The sequence below is a fragment of the Dendrobates tinctorius genome, unplaced genomic scaffold (genome assembly GCF_039654945.1).
Source record: "Dendrobates tinctorius isolate UK_male_01 unplaced genomic scaffold, ASM3965494v1 ptg000070l, whole genome shotgun sequence".
NCBI lineage: Eukaryota > Metazoa > Chordata > Amphibia > Anura > Dendrobatidae > Dendrobates > Dendrobates tinctorius.
The window spans coordinates 43,946,402-43,959,974 of NW_027361738.1; the positions used below are offsets into that span (position 1 = coordinate 43,946,402).

At 47.0% G+C, this 13,573-nt stretch overlaps 1 protein-coding gene across 1 annotated transcript in view; it reads right to left on the minus strand.

Annotated features, from left to right (window-relative positions):
* Nucleotides 1–310: 310 nt before the first annotated feature.
* NCAPG2 (non-SMC condensin II complex subunit G2) overlaps nt 311–13,573 on the minus strand; it is a 117,756-nt gene continuing 104,493 nt past the window's right edge. The window contains exons 25-28 of the mRNA XM_073581609.1: nt 12,259–12,362; nt 4,315–4,415; nt 2,427–2,529; nt 311–531 (exon numbers count right to left, since the gene is read on the minus strand). Coding sequence (XP_073437710.1) covers nt 480–531; nt 2,427–2,529; nt 4,315–4,415; nt 12,259–12,362 — 360 coding nt within the window. The 3' untranslated portion in view covers nt 311–479. The remainder of the gene's footprint in view (nt 532–2,426; nt 2,530–4,314; nt 4,416–12,258; nt 12,363–13,573) is intronic.

Here is a 13,573-nt window from a genome sequence, read left to right on the forward strand (position 1 = left end):
TGTAAGCCATAATCATCAACATTAACATAAATAAACACTTAAAATAGATCACTCTGTAATGACTATATCATATAGGAGTTTCACTTTTTCTTTTGAAGAACTGAAATAAATTAACGTTTTGATGATATTCTAATTTTGTGAGAAGCCCCTGTATAAGGCTCATTATACTTAACTTTTAATGATTTCTAGTTGAGCTACATCTGCTGAGCAAACCCATGGGGTGAATACTGGGGGGGAATCACACTGCCTATTGGGAGGCTGAGGTATTCCTCTCAGTGTTTATAATCAGAAAAGCAGCTACACAAAAAACTAAATTAAACAAAATAATATTTTAAATTTACAATAGGAAACAGAAAAAAAATACAATTGAATCTTACAACAAAAAATAATACTCCTCCCCCCCCCCCAAGACCCTCATAGTTAACAATCTGTACATTGTCAAAGTTATATAGACCAGCATATTTTCTCCGGTAAGTGAATTATGGCTGAAGGAGCTGATCTAAAGTCCTGATTGATGATTCATATACGGCCCTGAAAAAGAAAGACACTTCCATTAATGCTCATCAGTCCGGCGCGAGGCTGATGCCGATCAGATAAGAACAAACAGAGACTTCCTCCACGTTAGCACAAGTCACAACCCAACATTGTATTGATGATCATTACCGACATGCAAGTATCAAGGAGCCCTGCTAATGTGACGTCACCTGGTGCGGAGGGCCAATCTAGGAGGTTTCTGATTAGTGGATGAAGGAACACATCTCAATCTTTACATCCCAAGGGCCATGTTGTTCTATTTCTATGAAGCCACTTGGATCGTGTCACATGCGGACTATATTCTGTGATACTGATGTAGCTGGATTAACATGTACCTCTAGTGATCTCTTACTGCAATTTGTAGTTGCAGTATACTTTTCTGCCTAATGGTGGCCATATACATTAGATAGAAAAAGGCGGATTGTGAAAATGTGAGGCCTATGGAGGTACTGCCGAGCCCTACAAAGCTGTATGGCTGCTATATTACATATACAAGCAGTCCCCGACATATGTAATACTGCTAGTTACGAGTATAAGGCTATGTGCACACGCTGCAGATTCACCAGTGGATTTTTTCGTGCGGATCCGCAGGTACATTGACCTGCGGTTTTACCTGCAGATTGGCCAGCGGTTTTCCTCTGCGGTTTGACACCTGGACAATGGAATAGGTGGCAAACCGCAGCGGAATTCGCAGAAAGAATTGACATGTCAATTCTTTCTGTGGATTTAAAACCGCAGCTTTTCCGCAGTGAAAAAACTGCAGAATGTGCACTGCAGATTGTAAATCCCATAGACTTACATGGTACTGTACACTGTCTGCGGAACTGCTGCAGATCCGCAGAGGCAAAATCCGCAGCGTGTGCACTGCAAATTGTAAATCCCATAGACTTACATGGTACTGTACACTGTCTGCGGAACTGCTGCGGATCCGCAGAGGCCAAATCCGCAGCAAAATCCGCAGCAGAATCCGCAGCGTGTGCACAGAGCCTTAGATGTTTAAAAAAAACAAACAAAAAACTAATACTCACTTCACCGCTGACCTCTCAAACTGCCATCCACTCCTCTTCTTTCCGCTGTCGCCGCATCCCGCGCCTTCACTATAGACCAAGACTTCCGGCCGCCTCCAGGTTGGAAACCACTACGTGTCATAAGGTCTCATCATCACCGCAACCTTATAATATAACCTTAAGTGCATAGTGATATCCAAGGCTTGGTCTACACAGTGAAGAGGCCAGAGATGAGTCCTGTGAGGTGGAAAGAAGAGGACCGGATGGTAGGCGGCAAGCAGTAAGACAGCCAGAGGGGTCAGGTATAAGGTTTTCTTTTTCCAGGTTCTGTCCCAGCTTACACACATATGTGAGTTACAAACAAACTTACGGCAAAGCTCCTTAGAGAGTCGATGGTGGCTTTTGGGATTGCTACTTTCTATAGGTGGTGGCACTAGAGTTCTAGCCCTCTTCCTCTCTGATGGGACAATTTGCATATTTCCCAGAGGAGCTGGCAACTTAAAAGTCTCCCCACCCTGGCAAAGCGAAACATTACCTCTTGGATCCCGGTCAGATGCCTCTCAACCAGCCAAACGGATGTCACACTTTACACTGATGAGGGACAGTACCCCCAAAACAGTGTCTGCAAACTGAGATTTTTGTTGTGGCTTTTATCCTAAATCATGTGACATGGCTCGATAAGTGAGTAGATATTGATGTTTAGAATTGCTATTTCCTATGGCGCTAGAGTTCTAGTCCTCTTCATCTCTGAAGAGACAATGAACAAACCTACAGAAGGCATCTAGTTCATGACCTGGGGATAGCTCAAGAACACAAGGCCTAAGTGCACACCACTGAGATCTTAGAGGCTCTTCCTTACTTATCCCGCTAATATTGACAATTTACCTCTCTATATTGTCATCGTCTTCCATTGTGATCTCTCTGTACGTTTTCAGTTTCCGATGAATAATTGATGCAGTGTTTTTAGCGCCAGCTGACATGGTTTTACCTATTTGATGACATTGTTTTATGTTAAACTATACACACAAACCAGAATTAAGCCGCAAATCTTTACAATCCTAATGATCTTTGCGTAAAACTCCACTTTGACTTAGTTTCATTAATGAGCACGGACAGGCTAAAATTAATGTCTAAATCAGTTCAACTGTTTGGGCCAATTAATTTCTTACCATATCTTTACAATGGCTATTTAATGGAGTCCGTCAGCACAAAATGACTATTCAAACCAAGCTCAATCATGTGCTCGGTGAACCCGTGGTGTGGCCAAACAGTCCTGTGCACCTTCCCACCTATGATGGATGGAAAACAAGTAAGTGAAAAGATGCACTGAACTGCTCAGAAACACCAAGGGTGCACAGAGTGCCAGTGCTTGGTTTGAACAGTTTCTTTATGCTGAAAGATTATATTTAACCAGAACACCACATCCTGTGCCAAATACAGTTAAAGGGGCAGTCTTAGGATAGGTAATCAAAGTTTGATTGGCTGGGGATCGACACCCGGCACCACCACCGATCAGCTGTTATCGGTGTCGGCTGCTGTCGAAAGTACTCACTTGAGGAGCTGATAGTGGCTGCCACAAGGTACTGCACATACGCCTCCAAAACAAATCAATAGGTGTATGTGCAGTACCCTGCAGCGGTCACTAAAAATATCGCTAGCTCTGCAAGTGAGTACTTCCGACCAACAGCCGCCACAGATAACAGCTGATCGACAGGGGTGCTGGACCTCGGCTGATCAGACATTGATGACCTTTAAAGTCTAGTAAACTGCAGCCACCATTAGAGGGTGTAGAGTGCATAGGTGCCTTCTTTATGCACTGTATAAATAGCACTCAGGCTCCCTCTAATAGTGGCTGAAGGCAGACAGAATTTCATCATTTAACATTAAGGCCATGCAGATCTAGGGATTTGCTTAAAGAAATGAACTATAGCAACTAATTAGATGAATGATGCTTTAAATCTAAGTCCCCTGCCCCGTCTAATACTCACCCTCGGATTTGTTTTTTGGAGCCGCTCCTGTCCCACGGCATGATCTTGCGAGCACATCTTCCGACTGTCTGGAAGTCAAAAGCTACATCAAAAGCTCTCAATACAAGTCTACGAGAGTCAAAAGGAAGCTTTCATTGACTAGTATTGAGTTATGACTAGTGATGGGCGCGTATACTCGTTACTCGAGATTTCCAGTGCATGCTCGGGTGATCTCCAAGTATTTAGACGTCCTTGGAGATTTAGTTTCTGTTGCTGTAGCTGCATGATTTGCGGCTGCCAGGCAGCCTGAATACATGTAGGGATATCCTAACAAACAAGCAATCCCCACATGTATTCAGGCTGGCTAGCAGATGCAAATCATGCAGCTACAGCAACAGAAACTAAATCTCCAAGGACGTCTAAATACTTGGAGACCACCCGAGCATACTCGCTCATCACTAGTTGTGACCTCTGGCGCCCTCCATGAAACACTGGACCTGCCGGTTGGTCACAAACTGGGGGAAACTGACAGGAACGGGGCCATAGCAAATGAAGACACCAGAGGGAGAGAATAAGACAGGGAACTTAGAGATAAAGCACCACTACTGCTGTAAAAAAAAAAAAAAAAAAAAAAAGGACATCTGAAAACAAAATGCTGTAAGGAAGCTTTGATAAAATAATCAACGTTGAATTTTGCCCCTAAACATGACAAGGCGAGAGAGACTTTTCCTTTATACAGTAATTAGTACATTACTAATTAATATGCAATGAAGTTCAAGATACACGGACAATTGCAGACAAAGTACCTTTGGAGCTGACCATAATGATATGTAAGGATGCACTCAGACTCAGGATTCCTTCAATCTCTCCCGCTGCGATGCACTCTGCCAATTCCCCTACAAATGAACTGGAAACAATGCAAAATGGAAACCTATAAGTGAATGTACATGACGACTTCCAATGCCAAAAGCTTAAATAAAGCACAAGTGTCATCGTTCTTCATGCTGTGTGAACCATTTTGTTTTTCAGGGCTCCAGAAGGCGACTAGGATGGCTGCCACTGCAAAAGTGAAATATCAATTAGTCCCTACATTTTTACACTTTATGAACCAAAAGGTGATTTTTAACCAGGTCCTGACGTGATAGATATGTACATCACATATTAGGGTGGAAGAACATGGGGCAAGCTGAGAACTAAAGCCAGAAACATTCACGGTGGATAGAACTGACAACTATCTGCAGTTGTCAGACTGCAGAGGAAGCTTAACACTTTGCATCTTTGTGGTCAAATACTTTTATCGATTGCAGGTTCAAGAAGCTACCGTATTGAGGATATAGAAATATCCATCTGCTTTGTTCCATAACAGTTCACATCTGACAATGGGTTGCAAGATACATGAATGTGGTATTACAACCAACATAAAAAAAATTAAACAAACAACATACCAATTCTATCTAGTCCTGGATAACCCCTTGAAGTCTGGAGCCCTGAGTATATGATTGCAGAAATTTCTGCAACGTTTCTGCATCTCTAAAAAATTTGTTGGCAGTAAAAACGCAACAGAGAATAGGCGCCTTTTTGTACCGCAATGAATACTGTTTGGAGCCAAATAAAGATATTTGAAATAAGAAAAGTTTGTGATGTAATTTCTTTGTTCAACCCCTTCTATTTCATACTTATTTGCCCCGTCCCAGGCAAAAAAATACCAGCCCTCATATGCTCCAGAAATGGCACTTCATATGTGAAGTGCCAATTCTGGCATTTAGCCCAGGCACTTCCTGATGCCCTGGTGCAGTCGCATTGGAGTAACAGGATTAGGGGTTGGCGTCAGCAGCTGTCGCGGGCACCAAGCCCTAGGTTTAGTAATGAACGGGTGTCGGCCAGACACCCTTCATTACTAAACCTGGAAGCAAAAAGTTAAATAAACACACACTAAGAAAAAATACTTAATTTAAAATAAAACAAGACACATTCTTTAATCATTTAAATTAACCCAATATACTCACCCCATGTCCGACAGTAATCCAAGAGTTCAAGTGATGTCCCCCATTGTCACCAGCCTATGTAGAAGCGTTCAGAGTCAACCTATACAGGCTGTAGTCAAAGAGTAACTGGCAGAACTCGGCGAGCACCGCGATACCTAGCGATGGTGACACGCATGGGGATTTTCAAGTTCATATTGGCGGGCTCCTACACTGACATTTATTAAAAAAGTGGTGCAGGCTCCCGTGTAATTTTCATAACCAGCATAAGGAAAGCCAACGGCTGATGTTAATCTTCTGGGAAGGAGCCAATAGCCAAAAGGTTCCCAGGCTATTAATATCAGCTCACAGTTGTGTGCTTAGCCTTTACGGGCCAGTTTACAAGGGGACCCCCAGAAAAAAATTGACATGGGGTTCCCCTATAAAATCTAACCAGCAAAGGCTAAACAGACAGCCGTGTGCTGATATTAATAGCCTAAAAAAGGGCCATCTCTCAGCCACTCCAGAAATGGTGGATCTCTAAGATCTGCCAAAGCTGGCACGGATGCGGTGGCAAGTGAGGTTATAGGGTTGTATTATATATGGTTATACACATTTGTTTAAAAATAAAAAACACTCACCTTAACACGTAATCCCTGATGAACTTGTTGCATGTAAAAAAAAAAAAAAAAAAAAGTCCCACGACAATCCTGATGAGATTGAGAGGAGTCACTGATGTGACTGCTCAAGGACAGCAGGATCACACCAAATAAATTTGGTAATGCTTTGTAAAAGTATGCAGACTGGACCAAGTCGCAGCCTTGCAGATCTGTACTGCCGAGACCTGGTGCCGAATGGCCCAAGAGGCGCCCACTGAGCGGGTAGAGTGCGCCTTAATCCCTGCTGGGACAGGCGCGTTCCTGACACGATAGGATTCTTGAATCGCCAAGCGGATTCATCTGACTAGCGTTGCCTTTGAAGCGGCTAGACCCTTCTTATGCCCCTCTGGAAGTATGAACAGGGCATTTGACTTGCGGAAGGAAGTCGTCCGCGAGATGTACCGTCTCAGGGCCCTAACCACATCCAGAGTGTGGAGGGCTTTCTCAATACGATGGACTGGTGCCGGAAAAAAGGAAGGCAAAACAATTTCCTCATTGAGATGGAAAGAGGATACGACCTCGAGTAGGAAGGACGGAGACGTCCTGAGAACTGCCTTGTCCTGATGAAAATTCAGGAACGGGGGGCGGCAGGACAGAGCCGCCAATTCTGAAACTCGTCTGATGGACGTAATTGCCACTGGAAAGACCACCTTCCAAGAGAGAACAGTCAGTGGTACGTCATGGAGAGGATCGAAGGGAGCCTCCTGTAGGGCCCCCAAGAACGAGGTTAAGGTCCCATGGTTCCAATGGCCTTCTATAAGGAGGCGCCACATGGGCAACTCCCTGAAAGAAAGTCTTGACTTGAGGTTTGGTGGCAAGTCTGCGTTGGAAAAGCACTAACAAGGCTGGAATTTGGCCTTTGAGCGAGCTAAGCGCGAGGCCCGACTTTATTCCGGATTGAAGGAATTCCAATATAGTAGGAATGGAAAACGCCATAGGGGATCGGCCATGATCCCTGCACCACAAGAAAAAGGTTTTCCAGGTGCGGTGATAGATGCGAATGTGCACGGGCTTCCTAGCAGTCATCATTGTGGAAATCACGTCGTGAGATAACCCAGCCTTTGTTAAAATCCAGGATTCAAAGGCCACGCCGTCAAAGACAGGGCCTCGGAGTTCTGGTGGTAAAACGGACCCCGAGAGAGAAGATCCGGGCGATCTGGAAGTCGCCAGGGAACGTCGGCGACTAGTTGAATCAGTTCTGCGTACCAAGCGCGGCCAATCTGGCGCGACAAGAATCACCGGTACTCCTTCTGATCTGATTTTCTTGATGACCCTCTGAATCAAGGGAAGAGGGGGAAAGATGTACGGGATCGCGTGGTCGGGCGATGAATCGAGGAACTTTATTGTTTAGTCTCGAAGCCATGAGATCCACACATTCGGAGTCCCCCATCGATGGCAAATCTGCTGAAAAACCTCCAGATGAAGAGACCACTCTCCCGAGGCAAGGCCTTAGTGACTGAGAAAATCTGCCGCCCAATTGTCTACGCCCGGGATGTGGACTGCAGAGATGGGCGAATGATTGGTCTCGGCCCAATGAAGGATGTGACTCACTTCGTGCATGGCCATCCTGCTCCGAGTACCCCCCTGACGGTTGATATACGCCACAGCCATGGCGTTGTCGGATTGAATCCTGATGGAGTGGCCTACAAGTAGATGGTGAAAACTCCGTAGGGCTAATCTGATCGCTCAACTCTAGGATGTTGATGGGGAGACGAGACTCTTAGGGAGACCACAGACCCTGTGCCGTGTGGTGACGAAAAACCGCACCCCAGCCCAGAAGACTTGCGTCGGTGGTTACTACCAACCATTGTACTGGGAGAAAGGACTTCCCTTGATTCAGGGAGGATTTTAGAGTCCACCACTTGAGGGCTTGTCTGACCCACAGAGACAGAAGGAACCGACAGTCCAGGGAGAATGGGTTCCTGTCCCAGGCTAACAGAAGCGCATGTTGCAAGGGACGGAGATGGAACTGAGCGAACGGGACAGCTTCCATCGCTGCTACCATCTGTCCGAGAACTCTCATGCTGAAACGAATGGCATGAGAAACTGGTCGAGAAAGAGACCGCGCTGCTTGTTGTAAGGTTCGGGTCTTCTCTGGAGGGAGAATGACCAACCCGCGGGAAGTGTCCAAGATCATTCCTTAAAATCTGTCGAGCCGGCTTTGGGAAGGACTTTTCGAAGTTTATTTTCCAGCCCAGGCGAGAAAGTGTATTTACTGTATTTCCACGGATTCCTCGCATGCTGGAAGGGATGGACCTTTGATGAGCAGGTCGTCCAGATACGGTAACACTACCACTCCCCGAAAGTGAAGAATGGCCCTGACAGCCGCCATGACCTTGGTAAATACCCTGGGGGCGGTGGCGAGTCCGAAGGGCAAGGCAACGAACAGGAAGTGTTCCTCGTGAATTGCAAAACGTAGGAACTGCTGGTGGGACAGGGAGATCGGAATGTGAAGATAAGCGTCATTGATGTCGATGGATGCTTGGAACTCTCCTTTTTCCATGGAAGCGACAACTGATCGGAGAGATTCATCTCGGAACCGCCATACCTTGACAAACTGATTTAACATCTTGAGTATGGGCCGCATCGTCCCGTCTTCCTTTAGAACCACAAAAAGGTTTGAATAAAAACCTCTGAACCGTTCGTCCTGAGGGATCGGAATGATGACTCCGTCCTTTTGCAGCGCCTGAACAGCCCGAAGGAAGGCTGTTGTCTTCTTCTTGGGGGGTGAGCATGGGAAGAAACATGTTGGCGGAGGAGAGGAAAATTCTATCTTGTATCCGGAGGACACCAGTTCCCTGACCCATTTGTTGCGGACGACCGCGAGCCAGGTGTGACTGAAGGAAAGTAGATGACCGCCCACTTTGCTGTTGTCCGCCGGATACCGCAACAAGTCATTGCGTAGAAGATTTGTGGGATCGGGATCCCCGAGATCCAGATGCCCTAGGTCTGGGCTTCCAAGAGCGATTAGGTCTGTATGAGACCTGGGGGCCTCTGTCTCCGCGCGGGGGGCCGACTGGAGTCGGAAGAAAAGGTAGAGGAGGACCAACCGGAGTTATTGAGAAAAGATCGAAAACGCGTCGGCTGTTGGTTCCGAAACAACCCTTTGTTGAGGAAGGAATTTACTTTTTCCCCCGGTAGTATCAGAGATGAGCTGCTCCAGTTTCTCCCCAAAAAAGCAACCAGTTTGATAGGGTAGAGAAGTCAGCGATCTTTAAAGACGTGGCGTCCGCTCGCCAGTCGCGGACCCATAGGGCTCTTTTAATGGAGATTGCATTAGCGCAATTAGAGCAGCACCATTGGCGGCATCAAAACAAGGGTCAACTACAAAATCCGCTGCGTGAACTATCTGCCTGGCGACGTTGGTAGCCTCCGGAGGGAGATTGCTACCCTGAAAGGCAGTGATTAAGACTTCCGTCCAAGCGGCCATAGCCTTAGTGATCCAGATCGCTGCAAACGATGGGAAAAAGCACCGCTCCTGAAGCTTCAAAAACTGAGCGGGCGAGGTAATCAATTTGACGATCGGGGATTTCTGACAGAGGAGCCCTCCGATATGGAGAGGAGCGTTTTAGAAGCCAGCCGCGATACAGGAGGGTCCACAGAAGGGGACTGCAACCAATCTTTCATTAGATCTGGGTCAAAAGGGTATTTAGCTTCAATAGACTTTTGCCCTGTGAACCTCTTATGTGGTCGATCCCTATGTTTCTGGACAATGTCCTTAATATCTGGGTGGCTGGTAAATAATTTGCGTACACGTTTGGTCCTCAAACGAAAAAGCGTGTACAGGAGGAGTATTTTCCTCCTTCAACTCCAGAATCCTGTTGACGGATTCTATTAAAGAATCAAGCGACTCCTGGTCAGTTGGAGGATTCTGGGGGGCTGACGCGCCAGATTCGAATTCAGAGTAGTACTCGCTGCGACCATTAGGAGAAGGAGAGCGAGAAACAGAACTCGCCGGTGCTGAAGCGCGAGCGTGACTGGGGGACTAGTCATGGGTCCGCTTTCTAGCTTGACTGTCCCTTGAACGAGTACGGCCCATGCTGGTGGACGGTTTCCTGCCGTCGCTAGAGCCCTGCTCAGGCGGTGAAGCCGCCCTTTGACTTAAGCAGGCTTCCCGGAGAGAGTCTATAGCCTGAGTTAGTGACTCCACCAACCGTGACAGGGACACAGCCCACTCAGGGGAACTAAACGCAAGAAGATCCTCAGCAGCGGCGGCAAGAGGCGTTTGAGCGCAGGCCGCGTCGCAATCCGTGCATAACGGATTAGTCTGGGCGCTGGGCAAAGTAGATTTGCAAGTGGTACACACGGTATAAAACGCAGTGTGCTTCTTAGCAGCCTGTCTAGCATCCTTAGATTGAGACATAGCGCTCCTGAAAGGGTTAACGGCAGTCAGACTGCAGCAGCAGAGAATGTGTCGGGAAGGGGTTAAGCCTTAATCTGAGGGCAGATGTAGCTTACCCATGGTCCTGTACTGTGTCTCCCGGGAGGAATAGCGGTGGCTCTGTGGTGACACCCGGTATCCGACAGAGGACGCCTCACAGCTCTGAGGTAAAAAGGAGATGGCCCCCGAGATTAAAATTGCACGTCTCATCAGTAATGAGAGGCGCCAAGAGGAGGGGGCGACGACAATAGCGCGGGCGGCGCTATTCAAATTGCGGCCTAGTAGGCCTGAAAAGCCGGGGGCTCAATTTTTGGCCTACCCGCGGTAGGTGCCGGGGGCGGGGCAGTGCTAGTGGGCGGCGCTATGGAAATTGCAGCCTAGCAGGCCGGAAAAAGACGGGGACTAAATTTCTCGGGGCACCCGAGAACGCTGAGCGCGGGGTGTGTGTGTGTATGCGAGGAAGCACCGATGCACCGCTGCTGACGCCAAGTCAGCGCTTCTCCCTGGGGACAGGACCCGACCCCGTACCTCTACTCCAGTGCTCAACTTAGCGCCGAGTCCATTCTTCTCATCCTGGGCTGATATAGCAGAGCTGGAGGAGTTCTTGAAGGAGGATGCTCGATCGGTCCTCCCTCTGGGCAGGCGGACGTAGAGCTTAAAGAGGTATGCTCAATCGGCCTTCCCTATGGGGAGGGGGACAGAGAGCTATGGGGCTGATTCAGGGCTGAAGAAAGAGCTGCTCGATCTTCTCCATAACGGGGTCTCCTGCGCTTGCCCACTAATCCGTGAAATCGGTAAGAAAATCAGCCCCGTTCGTCGCAGGAAAGTGTACGTGAAGGCTTACTCCACGTGCTTGCCTGTTGTTGGTTCGGGGGGGAGAGCGGGCCGTAGAAAGGAACCGTCGCCCCCTTCACTCCGTTAATTAAAAATAAAAAATTTACAGAAAATGAAAAAATAAAATAAAAACGGTGGGGTCTGAAACCAGACCAAAGTGCCTCCTACAGACACTAAGCAAAGAACTGGAGAAATCTCATCCAGCGAGAGGGTGTATACTGCAGGGGAGGAGTTAACTTTTTTTCTGGTTTACTTAGTGTCCTCCTAGTGGCCAGCAGCATAACACCCACGGTATCTGTGTCCCCCAATGAGGCGTAGGAGAAAAGTTGACATGCTGTTAATGTAAAAGCACAGCAGATCCCAAAAGGAAAAATACTGATCATGTGCACAGCACTTCAGGACTCTCATTGACTTAGCTGGCATACGGATTCCCTAGTGTTTTTGGGCCAATTCCGCACTGAAAAAACGCACCGTGTGCACAGTGTCTTATTCAGAAAAAGCACCTACTCCCCCCAGTGGCAGCTACAAGTAGTCTTTTCCTGTAAACACGTCTGTCTATCAGGACATTAGTGTAGCCACTTTCTTCCATTTTAAACAATATGTTGATTTTTTTATTTGGTAACCAAGAAATACAATTTTAAACCTACACTTTTAATGCTTTTGCATAAAGGAGCCATGCTTGTATTAGTACTGCACATAGACGGCAGCGTCCCCAGCACCTTTGTGCTCAGTTATATTTTTAGGATAAACAACCAGAGGCAGCTGGACCAGTTGGGAGCATGATGTGACCAGTAAGACTACAACGTGCCAGTTTGAGCTTTAGGAATCAGCTGGAGATCAGATGCAAAAGTTTTAAAGATTGAAAGTTTTAGGAACAGCCATGGCATGGTTGCCCCATGTACATGTGAACCTTACCTTAGGACACTGGACGTTTTTATAACAATGGACATCAAGCACCGTGACAGCGGAGGGAGATCGGAAACAGACGTCGGTGTCTGAATTTCACTTGGGTCTGGAATCTAAAAAGAACGATACTAAATATCTGACAATTGTGAAACCCTTTAAGTCCTAATTCTAAAAGGGTCTGAAATCTCAGAAACACTGGAAAATTACATATAACAGAGAAACTGGCTTCTGGTTGGGACATGATCTGTCTGTGCACGTCCATCAACCAGCGGCTCTGAACATACTGGCTCCATATGTCAGAGAGCATAAGAGCGGCCATAGGGAAAAATATACTCATCCACTGACATTTTCACAACATAACAGCAACAATGACTGAGGGGGGAAAAAAAAAAAAAAAAAATCTTCACGAGATTTCCATAGAATAAGGCACATATTGTCATATAGGATTATTCAGATCTGTGTATTTCATGGCCGGCATGGGATTAATGACTTCAAGGTCACGGCCACCAGAGGCTGGGCTACAAGAACTGACGAGCACAGCTGTGCCATCATCTACATTCTACATAAATGGGAGGAACATTAATTTCTATGGGCGTTACTTAGAGTAGCACAGCTGCACTTTGCTTCTAGGACCCTGCACCAGAAGTGCGGTTATGAAAAAGGAGATTTTTGTGTACTCACCGTAAAATCTCTTTCTCTTAGCCTCTAATTGGGGGACACAGGACCTTGGGTGTTATGCTTTCTGTCCACTAGGAGGCGACACTATGCTTAATCTGAAAAAGATTTGGCTCTGGCTCCTCCTCCACAGTATACACCCCTGGGCGGCATCCGCCTTACCTCAGTTTTTGTACCCAAGCAGTAGGAGGAGATAACAAATCCAACATAACCAAGCCTATAAACAAAGGCTACTATGTACAGCTCAAGGAACAATATGAGTACCCAACATAATAACAGCCCGCAAGGGCAACAGGGTGGGAGCTGTGTCCCCCAATTAGAGGCTAAGAGAAAGAGATTTTACGGTGAGTACACAAAAATCTTCTTTACTCTGTCGCCTCATTGGGGGACACAGGACCTTAGGACGTCCCAAAGCAGTCCCTGGGTGGGAAGCAATGGACGAATATTGTGCTGACAGGTCCCTAGACTTGGGACACTGCCGCCTGCAGTACCCGTCTACCCAGACTCGCTTCCACTGAGGACTGAGTATGCACACTGTATTGTTTTGTAAACGTGTGTAAGCTAGTCCAAGTGGCCGCTTTACACACGTGTTGTGCTGAAGCCTGGCGTCGAATGGCCCAGGAGGCTCCTACCGCCCGTGTGGAATGTG